This window comes from Neopelma chrysocephalum, unplaced genomic scaffold, assembly GCF_003984885.1.
Source record: "Neopelma chrysocephalum unplaced genomic scaffold, ASM398488v2 Primary Assembly neopelma1_25, whole genome shotgun sequence".
Classification (NCBI taxonomy): Eukaryota; Metazoa; Chordata; class Aves; order Passeriformes; family Pipridae; genus Neopelma; species Neopelma chrysocephalum.
This window is the reverse complement of record NW_020897694.1, coordinates 35,012,557-35,026,954: the sequence shown is the minus strand read 5'-3', so window position 1 is coordinate 35,026,954 and position 14,398 is coordinate 35,012,557. Positions and strand designations below refer to the sequence as shown.

The window sequence follows — 14,398 nt, the reverse complement described above, 5'->3', positions numbered from 1 at the left end:
TGAGAGGGATTTATTCTTTGTGTATAATCCTTTAATGATACTCTGCAATACAAATTCATCAGAAAAAGTATGAACTGTTCTTTGTTTCTAGCATTTCAAAGGCAGCTCTTTCTCCAGAATCCTCATGAGCCACCAGAATCTGGGTTGATTTATAGACTAAATTTTCTTTTCAAAAACATAAATAGTACGTCAAATCATTAATAAGTGTAACAAAGGTCAGGGTTTTCAGTCACACGAATTACGAACTCTTTTCCTGGAATGCATGTGTACAGTCAGGTTGAATACAGAAACACTCAGTGATGATTTCATCATAAAGTGCATGAGAGGTAGCAAGAAAATACCAACAATTGTCTGTTAAGTGCAGATATGAGGTAAATATTATTCCCCTCTCTTTACAAAAATAAAAGCTTCTTCTCATATTAGATATGGCTTAGTTACATTTGTGATGTGTTCTTGCATTACTCCAATAGCTTACACACTGAAAGAGATTTTCAAGGACATCTACCTGCAGTGTTTACACTTCGCTCTTTTGAAATGTACCTCCAGAACTGTTAAGCGTTCTATTCATTTTTTATGTTTGTTTTTTTTCCAGACTGATCTTGATTATGTTAACAGTGTTGTTGCAAGCCTGGAAAAAGAGTAAGTTGTAGTTTTATGGGGGGGTTCTTAGCTTATTGGTGGGTTTGCTTTTTGATTTTTCCTTAATCAGGTTGTGATAAGTAATTAAAAAAAAAACCCTCTAGAAATAAGAGATTATGCCTTTTTGTTTTTGGGGGCTTTGGACTTTTGAACAAAAAAGTAATAGATGACAAATTAAGAGGCAGTGATTCAGTCAGTTAAATTGTAGAACAATAAGTAGTATTAAATTATTTGGTGCAGCATAAACAGATTTATGTTTATGTTATGTTTATTTTGTTTTAACATTAATGGAAATTTGCGATATTGTGTTAAGGCCTTGTATTCCATATGTTTAAAGAGAACTATAGAAAAAAAATCACTAGGTAGTGAACAAAGAAAGGCAAAAGAAATGCTTAGAATGTAGTTTGATTCTGATTGGTGAGAGGTGATATTGCTCTGAAGGAGATGCTGACGAAAACAGTACTGTTTTATATACTGCTTCTGTTTTACATGCCTTGTTTGAATAAGTCATTTTTGTAACCAGACACAATAAGTATACCAACAGAAAGCAAGCAGGATGTCTACAGAACTCAGAATCTCTCAGGTGACTTTAGAATGTTTCTATTGACAGGTTTTCTACAGAGATCAATTCTGGCTTGGTGGAAGTAATAGCCCCTCCTGCATCTTACTATCCTGACTTGACAAACTTGAAAGAGACATTTGGAGACTCAAAAGAGAGAGTAAGGTAAGTTTAGTCCTCCACATCTTTTCCCATCTCCTCCCACACCCACACTTTCATTGTTTATAAAATGGCAAGTGGGATGTGAATTCTTGAAATGTTTTCTTACTGTAATTCTTGCAAGTGTGGGGATGCTAAAAGTGCTCTGTGAATCCATCTCATTCCAGCTGATTGTGTTGTTTTGTGCGTGATCAGAGCCTATGCTTGGATGTATTAATTTAGTGTTAAATTTTGGGAGGAGAACTGAGATTTGATGTATTTTTATTCCTGTACGAAGACTCTTCTGTTTACTGTTTTTCTTCCTGAAATACTTCAGTAAAACCCAGTAGTTCCTGCTAAGTTGCCAATTAAAATGCACATGTGTTTTTAGTGAAATGCCAGGTAGCTTTCAAAAAATCAGATTCAAATTGAACCAGTTTTATATCTGTATTAAAGCATAAGGTGAAAGCTTTGTTCCTTTTTTCAGGCAGAGGATTTCCTGAGGGAACAATGCCAAAAGCAGCTGTCCTAACATTTCACTAATATGCCTTGTTCTTCATAGTGAGATTTACTTTATATTGCCAGTGTGTATTGAAAACCTTTTTTCAGAAACCTTAAGCTTTTGATTTAATTTCAGATGGAGAACAAAACAAAACTTGGATTATTGTTTTCTTATGATGTATGCCCAGAAGAAGGGAGTTTATTACATTCAGGTAAATTTCTTTTCTTTATTTTGAGAGAAGTTTTAAAATGAGTTTCCAGAAATTATGCTCTTGGACACATCGGAAAGAGCTACACAGAACAGAGATAACTTGATCCCATAGTTTAAGGAGGGCATTAAGTATGGTGGTTATGGTGTATGAGGAAGTAATTTGAGAAGGACACTGTGTCACTGTCTCTGAAGGAAAAAGTAATTTGTCCTATGTGATTTAAGATGCTTAGCAAAAAAAGTGAAGGAATCCAAACAGATTAACTACTCTTTTTTCCTTGTCCCCCAAATGAATTATTGTTGAGTTGCCTAGGCAAAAAAATGCCAGCATAGTTTTTAGTGGAAATCAAGCAAAAATCCATTTTTTACTTTCTTTTGAAGGCAAGTGCAGTGTCACTTTAATGTGACTGAGTATAAACACATTTTCTTTTTTCTTTTTTAAAGAGGTTTCCAAGAACAGAGTTAAGCAGTTCTTCTTTAATTTAGCTCTGAATTGTTTCTATCATGTGTTTCTGCTTTGAAGTAGAAGTCTTACCTACAGGTATTGTGGATTTAGTAGCTGCACTAATGATCTTTATTTAGATTTTGTGACTGTGTCCTTGGGGTGTAAAGTCCCGCAGATCTCATCTAGTTTTCATAAAGCTATGCTTACTCCTCTCTCAGAGCTGTTGGAGTCTCAGCTCTCTTGGAAGCTATGCAGCCAACGACATGAGACAGTCTTGTTTGATACTGAATATTAATGCCAGCACATGGGGGAGAGCATGAATGCACTGGGAGAAAGGACAGGAGAAGCAGGGTCCTTAATGCCTGCACTTACGAATTAAAGGGATTGTGGCACCCCATGTTGGCAGTTCTGCTGCCTGGACTAGGTAGTTAGTTTAGACTATGCACCTGTGCTTTTATTGGACAGTTAAACCCAGGTGAAATGAATCCCGCTTCTGTGGACAGTGTCTCAGCTTCTTGTCTCAGAGGAGAAAATCTTTCAGTGCTGTTAGGTTTGGGAGGAAAGAGAGTCATGTTTGTGTACAAGTAATACAGATATTCTGCTTGTTCTCCTGAAGATGTCACTTAGACTGACATTATTTCGTGGATAATTTTTCTCTGAAGAAAGAAGGTGGAAAAGCAATGTTCTCAGCTAAGAAGTCGAAATATGTTTGTGGATTCTTACTGCAGAAGGATTCTGCATTGGTTTTCCACAAAGAGACAGACTGATCCCTACAACAGTTATTCCAGTGCTAGGATTAGACATTTATGGCTCTGTGTTAACAATATATGATAAATCAGTATTTCCTAGCTGTACTTTTTCCTATGGCTTTGATGAGGCTTTTTTTTTTATTTATGTTGATATCACTGCTACCTTCCTCTAGCTTGAAGATGACATCGTTGTCAAGCAGAATTATTTCAGCACAATAAAAAATTTTGCACTTCAGCTTGCTTCTGAAGATTGGATGATTCTAGAATTTTCTCAGCTGGGTTTCATTGGTAAGAAAATGTTCACTTGTATGTATGTTTGAAATAACACATTCGTCCTCAGACTGTAAATGAATAGTGATCTGACTTCAAAGCTATCTTCTTTGTACTGACAATAGACCAAGAGGTAGAAATTCATTGATTTTTTTTAGGAACTCTGGTTTAACTTAGGGTTGTTGGTTTGACCCCTCATTTGTTTTGTATACTTTTGTATGACTGAGGCAAATTCAAACCGTTGGGAAAGAGGGCATTTTTATAATGAAAAGTTAATTAATTTGTAAAAATACAGTCAAACCGCAAGGCATGACTTATTTTGAATTTAGCTACTGTTAAAACAAAAATGTCATTAAAACACAGCTGACTGAAGTAAAGAAAAAAACATAGAACTAACTCCTCCTAAAATAACTTCGTTGGTGTTAGTGCCAAAATTTCCAAGAATCAGCAGGCGTCAGTTGGTCTTTGTTGCAAATCTCCATCTTTTTAATTCATCAGGGAGAAGTTATGACAGTCTGCTTCTTCCTAGATGTGGCTGGAGTCTATTTGTCATTTGCAATGAGTAACAGGGACAGAAGTTATGCAGGATCTCAGGTTGTTGTGGATTGACTGCCATGGTGCTGTAGAAATTACATTATGGTTCTTCACTCTTACACTAACATGTTTTATAGAGAGATAATAGACTTGAAAGCAATGAAAGAGAAGTTTTGAAGGGATTTTACAAATAAAAAGGTTATTTCTTTACTGCAGTGGTGTATCATGATCTGTTTAAAAGCCATAAGCTGGAGATACAAGAAATTCTTGTTGTTCTCTTTACTTTGGATCTACTTTCCAGAGAATAGTTTCATTTTTAGCTCAGTGACTGATAATGGTCATACTGAGAACTGAGAATGCTGGCACTATGTGAATAAATACTATCCTCTTTCTAGCTCAGCATCAGGTGTGCAATAGTTCCCTGATTTTCAGGGTGTCGGGGGCTCCTGGAGTAGAAAGGAAAAGAGTAATTATCTCTTATACATGCTGTTTTGGGCTACAGAATGGTACTTTGTACACCTGCCTTCCAGTCGAACCTACAGAAACAATGGAGAGGAGGAGAGGAAATGGGCAGAGTAAAGTCTCCTTATATACCTGACCACCACATAACTAATGTGCTTTGTTGCCTTGGGCTACCATCAGAGATGCACTGTTGCTGAATAAATTATGGGACTGGTTTTGTGGCCTGAGAGGTGGGGGAAATAGGAAATGAAACTGCCTAGTATAAACAATTTAAATAATTTGCTAAAGCCTTTGCCCTAAATAGATTTGTCTCTTGGGTGGGGGAGCCCCATGCAACATTCTGTTTGTGTCAGCAAAGACTGGTTGAGTACTGGCATCTGATTAGACTTTGTTTCTACTTTTGAACGGTTAAACACTAACCCCAACTAAACCCACATTTTGAATTTTAGCTCCAATCCTAATTGCACTTCAAAGGAAAATTCTGTTCCTGAGCTGTAGAAGTAATTTACAGTTACTCTACATTTGCTTGATTTGGTAGTAGAGCACAGTCACAAATTGCCATTTGGTAAGACTAACATATCAAAATGTGCATAAAACAAACAGTTTAGGACATGCACTGTCTACCCCATGCAGTTGTATTTCAGATCACTTGCTTAATATTTGTGTATTTCACACCCCTTTCTGTTCTCAGTGCTACGGTAGAGGGCACAGTGTCTAAGCCAGAAAGAGTAGGTAGATAGTTCTTAATACTTGAGACTTGGCTTAATCAAAAACACAACTGTTTAAAAATATCTTGTTTTTCTATACTGTCTATATACTTGTGGTCAGTGTGGGCTCTGAAAACACCTGTAGTTAAATTTAGTTATTAGCTCCTGCTGCTTGCATCTCTGTTTTTTTTTTCCTTGTGTCATATTTGTTTGCCTCTTTTTAATTAGATGATATCAGTAGAATTTCAGATGCATTTAGCTATGGCTATGCATCTTAATGTTGCTTTTCTACCTAGAAAATTAAATTAGATTTTTTCTTCTCCCAATTTAGCTACTTATCCTGCTTTTAAGTTTTGAGAGAAAAATTAACATTCATAAAAACAACTAAAACTTTTGGCTTTGAGACACATTGGTGTGCTGTAACCATGTATTGCATGGAAATTTTATGCAAGTAATGTACATTTGCCTCATCTCTGATTTCTCTTTATGGATCTTGATGCAGACTGATACTATGGTTATTTGGTAATGCACATAGCTATGGGGAAGGGCAAAAGTAGTTTGTAACTGGGGATGAGTTTTATGCATAGATGTCTAAGAGAGAAATTAAAGCACCGAATTCATAGAATGGCCTGGGTTGGAAGGGACCTTAAAGATCACCTAGTTCCAACCCATCTGCCGTGGGCAGGGACACCTTTCACTAGACCAAGTTGCTCAGAGCTCCATCCAGCCTGGCCTCGAACACTTGCAGGAATGGGGCATCCCCAACTTCTCTGGGCAACTGTTGCCTAAATGTGACTGATTTTGAAATAATCTCTAAAAAAGAGAAGTGTGGCTGATTCACTGTAAGCTATTGGAAACCTTGATCAGCTTGCAAGTTTGCTAGGTAAAACTTTTTTTGTCATGGTGTATTTCTGACCTGAAAATTTAATTTATGCAAGTGCTACATGAGAAAGTGGCAAATGTAGCTATTTAGGCTGACAGCAGGATTACAGAATTCTGTCACCTCTGCCACAGAGCAGACGTTGCTTCCTTTGTTTTTTTTTAATAGTGAGAGCATAGTCTTAAGTGCTGTCAAGTATCTAATAAATAATGTGTGAGATGTATGATGTTTCCCTAAGAAGCTCTGTGGAAGAATATGCATCTTTTGCTCCTCTGGATTCCGGTTTGCACTGCGGTCCCTGTGACAGAATGTAGGAAAGTCCTACTAGCTTTTTATGAGAAATATTGATTTATCTTCCAACTGCTTGAGAGCTGAAGTGTTTTCCAGAAGAACTGCAATACTCTGCACTGTTGCTATGCCAGCTGTCACAAACAGTTAATGGAATGGTCTGAAATCAGCCTTTACATTGTCTTATATAGTTCCTCTGAGTTCTTACTGTGCCCTGATGTTTTAAGGCCTGTTGTTCTGTTTATTTTAAGTTGTTCTGATTACAATTTTGCTCAAGCTGTGCACATAGTTGAAGTTTGGGGAAGAGTAGATCAAGTCAAACATTTGAGCTTTAAATAACTTCAAAGAAGTTCTGGTTTTAATGCCAGTAATTTGCATATCATTAACAGGGAAAGCATCGAAAACATCAACTATAGTTAGAATATGTGCTTGTGGGTATAAATTGTTGTTGGTGTAGACTCAGTGTATTTAATTATTTTTATGCAGAAGAATGAAAATGAATGATTTAGATGTTTGAAGTTCAGAGAATTGTAGCAAACAAAGTGCTTTATTTCAAGTATGTCTTGTACTTACCAAGAATACTGAGAGGGCCAGAATAGTTCACTAAGGATGGCATTTAAGTGGACTGAAAAATGTACAGAAGTCTTGGCAGGGCTCAATAAATAGAAGAAAGTAGTCCACAATTATTTTTTTCCACTCCAGGCTCTCATTTTTATCAATAAATTATATGGAGAATGTCTTCTACATTTTGCATATCTCTAGGGGTTTATGGAGCAAGATTTTGCCTTTGAGTCTTAATTCTTTTGGATTTTGAAGTTTCTTTCCAATGGTAGGTTGTATGCATCCAGAATATGCAACCTATGAAATTTTGTCAGCAGAGTCTCCTGGATTTATGTGTGTTCCCATGTACTGTACCAAGTGCACAAACACACAGCAGGATGAGCCGTTGCTTCAATTCTTTCATGTTGTCTTTGGTTTGAGGCAGTGCATGTTGACTGCAGTTTTTTGCTTAGGTCTCTTTGGCTTGATGATCTTTGACTACGTGTTGGGGGTGGCCAGTGAGCAATCTGCAGCCTAGATTTGGATGGCATCTCAATGGTTCTGTGGCTCACATGCTGCTGCATGGGAGGCTGCAAGACTGAAGGACCTTGGCAAAGGCTGCTGCTTGTTCTTGGGCTATGGCTTAGAAGAGACTAAGGAAGGACTTGGCTTATTTGGATTCAAAGGGGTTTGGGTGTTGGATCTGTGAAGTAGGAGTTGTACTGGGCTACTTTCTATCACAGGGGCTAGCTGTGGACCGTCAGGGTTCCAGAGTTTTGAAGACTTGTTTTGCCAGAGACTTCACTGAAGAGCTCTGTTTTTAAGCTGCTGTAGGAAGTGTGTTCTGGAGAAAAAAGGGGAAAAATGGATCTATGGCAGAACTACTGTGATGGTGGTGTCTTGAGACAGAAATGACAGATGAGGGATGCAGTGTTACGCAGAAGGATAAGGGACTGTGGCAAAGCTGTACCAGGCTGTGTGGAAGGTGGTGACAGCATTTCAGAAAGTAACGTGTGGATGTCTGTCCTTGTTTACTGAAGGGAGACAATGGCACGTCTTGGGGGCAGGGTGTTGCCTGTTCATCTTCGCTCCAGTGATCATTAGGAATTAATGTGAGGTGGCTTTGTCTCCACTGTTGAACACTTCCATGGTGCTGGGCAATGTAATGCAGAGAGGCTACTGAAGATGCTGGTGCTGATGCTTACTGGTTTATTCTGACTAGTTGTAGTTGGATGTATCAGTGGCTAGGGTTTGTTTGGATTTTTTTTGTGTGTGTGTGGGGGGGTTGTTGTTGTTTGGTGGTGGGTTTTTGGGGTTTTTTATGTTTTTGGGGTTTTTTTTCTGGTGTGTCCTGTGATATCACCATGGCAGCTAGATTATTCCTGAAGTCCAGGGTGGTTGACTGCATGGTGGACAGTAGTGTGCTGGCCTAGAGAAAGGTGTCTCTGGGCCTAGACTAGTTTGCCCTATGGAAGTAAATAATTTGTTGATACCCTGTTTCTATTTTAGATAAAATTAAGATAACTTAAATTAGGGGAAAGAGTAAATTCCTACTCTTCAGTTTTGTTCTCAGTTTATTTAATTGTAGGTAAGGATCCTGTACCTTAACACTCAGTTTTAAGCTACATGGTCTGTGAGTGATGACAACTAAAGACTGTAATCCTTGTACTCTTCAGAAGATGAGCTAGTCAAAGGAAAAAATGTCAGTCTAATTCTTTTGCTCTGTCCTTGGGACAAAGAAGAAAAGGATTCTAGAGCAGCCTGACTGTGTATAGATCCTGGAAGAGGATAAACTGTCTCTTCAGTCTGCTTGCATTGAGATTGGAGCACTACTGTGGGGATGTTTCTGTCTTCTGAGTTGCAGGGTATTGTGCATCTCTGACACCTCATGGGAAGGTCTACTTCCTATGGAAGCAGATGTGACTGACAGACTGCCTCAGCAGGTGCTATCTAGAAATTTTGGTTTCAGTCCCATAAACATCACAAAAACATCTGATTAGGCCCATTTTTCAGCTGGTGTTTGATTAGGGTTTATCATATTTTTCTCTTCTCCTGCCCTATGCCGTTGAAAGCAGTAGGCAGAGATGAATCACCAGGAAAATTGGGAGCCTGTTTAGTTGGATGTGTGACAAGCTGAAAGCTGTTATTCTGCATGAATGTTTTGCACAACATTGTACAAATCATATGATTGTTTCCTACCCATTTTTAAATATTTACTTCCACAAATAATGTTTTTAACAATATGACAATATAATGTGTAAATAGTAACAAAATACTAATAAAAATCATAACATCTTTCTTAGGTCTTTTAAGAATAAAGCCTTGCAATTTTCCCTAGTTTAGTAGAAGTTGTCCCTTGTGTAGTGGGAGCTTCAAATTTTAGTTACAGTGTATTTTCAAGTGGAGATACCTATTTGAGAACCTCATTGCAACAACCACTTAAAAGTGATGTCAATGTTTTGGCTTTATAAACAGCCAAATTAAAGGTTTCTGTAAGCGACAACTTTGATTTATCAGTGTCAGGTCATTTATTGTTTTACCACATTTACTTTTCCACCCCACTGTGTCACTTTATGAATCATCATTCCAACATATGAAATAATTGGCACTTTTGTCAGATGCTTCCTCCATATTTGTTGCACTGCATCATGTTGTAGCCTCGCTCAGACCCCTCCAAACTCATCTCAGAATTCCATAATAAGTATTCTTTCATTGGTTATGTTCTTAACCAATTTCACACAAGTCATAAAGAAATGAGATCGCATCAGACTTGTTTTCTGGAAAGGGCAAGGCTCTTTAGGTGATCTTCTAAGTATCTATTCCCTTTTTAAAAAGATGAAGGATCTTGCGATTCGAGATCCTGGCATTCTCTAAGGAAAACCCTGTAAGGGTCTGATACCTGGTAGTGTCAGAACACACACAGTGGGGCTGCTGCAAATTTACTTTCCCTTAAAATTAAGGTTGTTGCTAATACATATAAGCTAACAACCTGTCATTCTATATCTACTCTGATATTTTGTATAATGTGCCAGGATAAGTCACCCGTTCCGGTAGAGAAATGTTCCATCCCTGTTACAACAGAGATTTGAACTCCCAGCTTCTTGTGCTGCCTTATGTTAGCCTTCTGTGAATTACAGATTTCAGTGAGGCCTAAAAGAAAGAGAAGTTACTGAATGTCTGGCTCTGAATGATAGTCATGTACAGTCACAGTGAAAATGTATGTTCCTAATCACTAAAGCCTAGATAACTTTTTAATTTTGTGTAGTTCTGGTTCAAGGTGATACTTCAGGTATATCCTCTCTTCTGTTCATGTAAATGCAAACATCCTCCTTAATGGCTTGGTAAGGTAGACTGCTTGCACCATTTCTTCACTTCCACTCAGCCACCTACTCAAGTAGAGTGCTACACTGCTGACAGCTCTTAAGCTTCATATAAAATGTTGTTCCCTATTTGCTTGTCATCCAGACTAGCCTATACGGCTCCTTAGTGGCCTTTCCAGGTAATTTTGTCCTCTTGTAGATGAGAACAGAATCCCATTTTCTGATAAGTGTGGGAAGTGGTTTGGGTACCTGAGAGGGGAGTCTGTTCTTAATGTCTACTCCATCTGCTTTTTCTAAGAATAGGAGAAACTTTTAGAACCTCTACCACTTGTGGAACTTGTTATTTAGAAAGCCTATGGAGGCCTCCTCACAAGTGGAAAAAACCACCAAAACATTTCTCATACCTGAGTACTGTTGTACAGGACTCCGAAATGTGGAGAGACAGAAGATGTGCATAGGAGAAGAGCTTCTGTTGGACTCTGATCCACTGATGCCCACATGCCCCAAGAACCCATCCCTGTTTAGTCTAGCACTGCCCACATCTAGGCACCATCTGCAGAACTGAATCACTTCAGCCAGTGTCTTCCTGAGAGATTCATTGACACACAATGTCTTTCTTGCCTTCTCCATTGTAGCCTGGCAAAGTAGAGGCAGACTTCATCTGCAAACCTGGCGATGTTTTCTGAATCTGACTTTAAATCTGGAACTGCCTTTGGAATTTTAGCTGGCACGCATTCATGGAATCATTTTGGTTGAAAAGACCTCTGAGATCATCAAGTCCAACTGTTAACCCAGCACTACCAAATTCACCAATTAACCATGTCCCCAAGTGCCACATCTACACATCTTTTAAATACCTCCAGGGATGGTGACTTAAGCAACTTAAGCCTCCTGGCAATCTGTTTCAATGCTTGAGTGCAGTCCCTGGTACAAGCACTCGTCAGTCTGTTTTGCTCCTGGTTGTCTTCATACAAGGCACCTTTTTTTAAGTGCTGCATTCAGTTTAACACAATAGCCCAGTGTATTGGCCACCTTTCTCTTCAGACATCTGTACTAGCAGAGAAGTGTATTTCACAACCACATAGGTGGTTGTTCATGTTGATAGTAAATAGACTTTCTTCATCAACAGTGAGTTTCCTTCTTTTGCAAAGGCCTCCTTTAAGCCTCACAGTTTACAGGGTTCCCAAGAATCCTTTAGCATAGTGCCTCCCAGAATGGCACTGTGCTATGACCCAGAAGTCCTGCTGATGGCCTGTGCACTTCCGAAAAAAACTCCTGTTGCTGTGGGCTATCTCTCTTGTATTGAGTTGTGTTGTCTCTGGATATGTTCTGTAGTTTCCTTCTTTCCCTTTGATTTCCTGCACAGAAGGATCTGAAGTTAATGGTAGGTGTTCCATCTCCACTTTTTGTACCTACAAAAGCTGAGATTGTGTGACTGGGCAGATAACATTTGCAACAGCTCCTCATCTCAGATGCTTGAAGCTTACACAAGACATGGGGAATAGTAGATGCCAATCCATAAATCTTCTTTCTCTGTTTTTGCAAACTGACAATTTCTATTCTTAAGGAGACTGTGTTGTAGAATACCTTGAATATTTTGATAGCACCAAGATCTATTACAAGTTCTTATTCTAATAGTTGTTTTGTTTAGTTGACAGTTATTGAACTTTTAATAACATTGAGATTTCAGGTTGTTCATTGCTAGCATTTCTTGTCTTGGCACAAATTTATCATCTGTTGTCTCACTGATTTCAAAAGACAATGTTATCTCTAATCTAAAGTAACTCTAGTTATTCTTAATGTCACCACAGGTAAAATGTTCCAGTCTCCAGATATCACTCTTATTGTAGAGTTCATATTTATGTTTTATAAGGAGAAACCTATTGATTGGCTCCTGGACCATATCCTCTGGGTGAAAGTGTGTAACCCTGAGAAAGATGCTGTAAGTTTGTTTTTATTATAAAACTTTTAAAATGTTTTTGTGATGGTGAATGAGTTGGTTTTTGTGAGCTGGAAACTAGCATAGTGTGTGTTACCATTACTGCATGTTCTGGGAGTCTTTCTTCCTGCCAAGATTTTTATCTCAAAAAGAACAGTTCTCAGAGGCTTATAACTGTTATTGCTTCCGATTTTGGACATGAGTGCAATAGGATGAAAAGCAAAAGTTTAGTTAATTTCTGTGTGTAACAGTGCTAAAATAAACTCATATGTGTAACCACTGCTGAGGCTCTGCAGAATGTCACTGCTTGAATAGCAGTCTTCGAGAAGGTTCCAAATGGGGAATAAACTTTGGATTTTGGTCCTTCGTTTCTCAAGTAGCACCCTTGCTGAAAGACTGAATAAACAAGTTCTGTGCAAGAACCTTGAACAGTGTTATATTTGCACATCAGTCTTGGTAGATTTCTAAAATGAAAACAAGAACAACTGGATAAATAGGCCTAGGTTCTTACCTTGTGTTGGTTTTTACTAATGTGATTCTTTTTTTATCCCACCCTTCCCTTTTCCCCACACTGTTTCAGAAACATTGTGATCGACAGAAATCTAATCTACGGATACGCTTCAGGCCTTCTCTTTTCCAGCATGTTGGCCTCCACTCTTCTCTAGCAGGAAAGATCCAGAAACTCACAGTTAGTAGCCAATATTTCCCTTCCGTTCCACAGCAGGCCAATTAAATTAAAAACTTTGTGGTGATTGAGAAAACAGGCATTTTCTTGTTGTCTTGCATTTCCAAGCACAGTGTATATTGCTCCAGTTGGAATTCAATATGATGTAAACTGGTTACTATTGAGTATAAGAAGTGCTAGTCTCAGCTAATGTGGATTTTTGTTGGGGATATTTTTTCTCATTTTTTTACTTTTATGGCATGCTCATCTTACTAATCTGTACGAGATCTGATGCACCCAAAATGAGTAATGCATTCGTTTTCCATTTTAGGCAAATGTTTAAGTGTAGTCACTTTGGAAAAGAACATAATAAACAAGGTTTTCTGACCAGCATGATGTTTGTCTGTCTTTCAATTAGGATAAAGACTTCCTGAAACCATTACTGCATAAAATCCACGTGAATCCACCTGCAGAGGTTTCGACATCTTTAAAAGTCTACCAGGGGCATACACTAGAAAAAACCTACGTAGGGGAAGATTTTTTCTGGGCTGTCACACCAGTTGCTGGAGATTATATTCTTTTTAAATTTGACAAGCCAGTCAATGTAGAAAGGTTAGTAATTATTTGCCTTTGGTCTCATATATAAAGTTGCTTGTGCCAAGAATGTTTTAAGATAGAATTTGGGACTGTCATTATAACCTAAAGTGAAATGACGTAGGACATTTGGAGTTCAGCTGAAACTATGATCCTTACTGTCTTCCCTCCAAATCTTTTACTACAGTAAGTTTTGTCTTGCTTTTTAATTTTTTTTTCATTTAATCTGGAGCTTTTTTGATAAATGCAGTGCAAAACCAGTGCTTCTCTGACACTTGATAAGAGAATTTAAAAGAAGCCAGTTTGGTTCTGTTTGTATTTGGTTGGTCTGCTTCTAATTACAGTGCAATTGTACAGCATGGTATGTGGTACAGTATGTTGTGCCCTGTGGCTTCAGTCCCTTGGTTGTCCAGATCTGAAATCTTGCTGGAGCATATCACGATGTCCCCAGACCTGAAAGCTGGGAGCTCTGGAGGGTCATGTTTTTTAGATGTAGCTTTAGGGCTTGGAAAAAAGTCACCGTGCTAAGACTCCAAGTTGACCTATTTAAAAAACATTAAAATTGAAAAAAAAAAGGTGGGAGGGTGTGCCTTCAAAATACAAATATCTGTGATTTGTTAGAGGACTAAAGGTGACTTTAGCTATTAGTTAGATTAATTAAGGATAATAGAGTTTGCACTGTAGAGATTAGTCATCCTTTAGTTTTATTGAGACTGATCTGCTGCTTTGCTGCTACTGTCTTGCCAACATGGTAGTCCAAGACTTATAAATGGTTTATTTAATGTCTGTTTAGGTGTTGCTATGCTAGTGGATTCCTTTTCTCCTTACTTCACATAACTTAATGTGTTCTTTTTAGACCAGTGCCTATAACCCTGTAGAAAAAGTTTCTTTGAATGAATTTAACTGGTTATTAAGGAGCCCTTTTTGCAGTCCTGAACTGAATACAGTTAGTCAACTTCTG

At 38.2% G+C, this 14,398-nt stretch overlaps 1 protein-coding gene across 1 annotated transcript in view; it reads left to right on the top strand.

Annotated features, from left to right (window-relative positions):
- The window catches only part of MGAT4A (alpha-1,3-mannosyl-glycoprotein 4-beta-N-acetylglucosaminyltransferase A), a 78,636-nt gene that overhangs the window by 44,020 nt on the left and 20,218 nt on the right, over positions 1 to 14,398 (top strand). Inside the window, exons 6-12 of the mRNA XM_027674879.1 lie at positions 593 to 639; positions 1,250 to 1,363; positions 1,974 to 2,049; positions 3,413 to 3,527; positions 12,052 to 12,182; positions 12,760 to 12,867; positions 13,262 to 13,455. Coding sequence (XP_027530680.1) covers positions 593 to 639; positions 1,250 to 1,363; positions 1,974 to 2,049; positions 3,413 to 3,527; positions 12,052 to 12,182; positions 12,760 to 12,867; positions 13,262 to 13,455 — 785 coding nt within the window. The remainder of the gene's footprint in view (positions 1 to 592; positions 640 to 1,249; positions 1,364 to 1,973; positions 2,050 to 3,412; positions 3,528 to 12,051; positions 12,183 to 12,759; positions 12,868 to 13,261; positions 13,456 to 14,398) is intronic.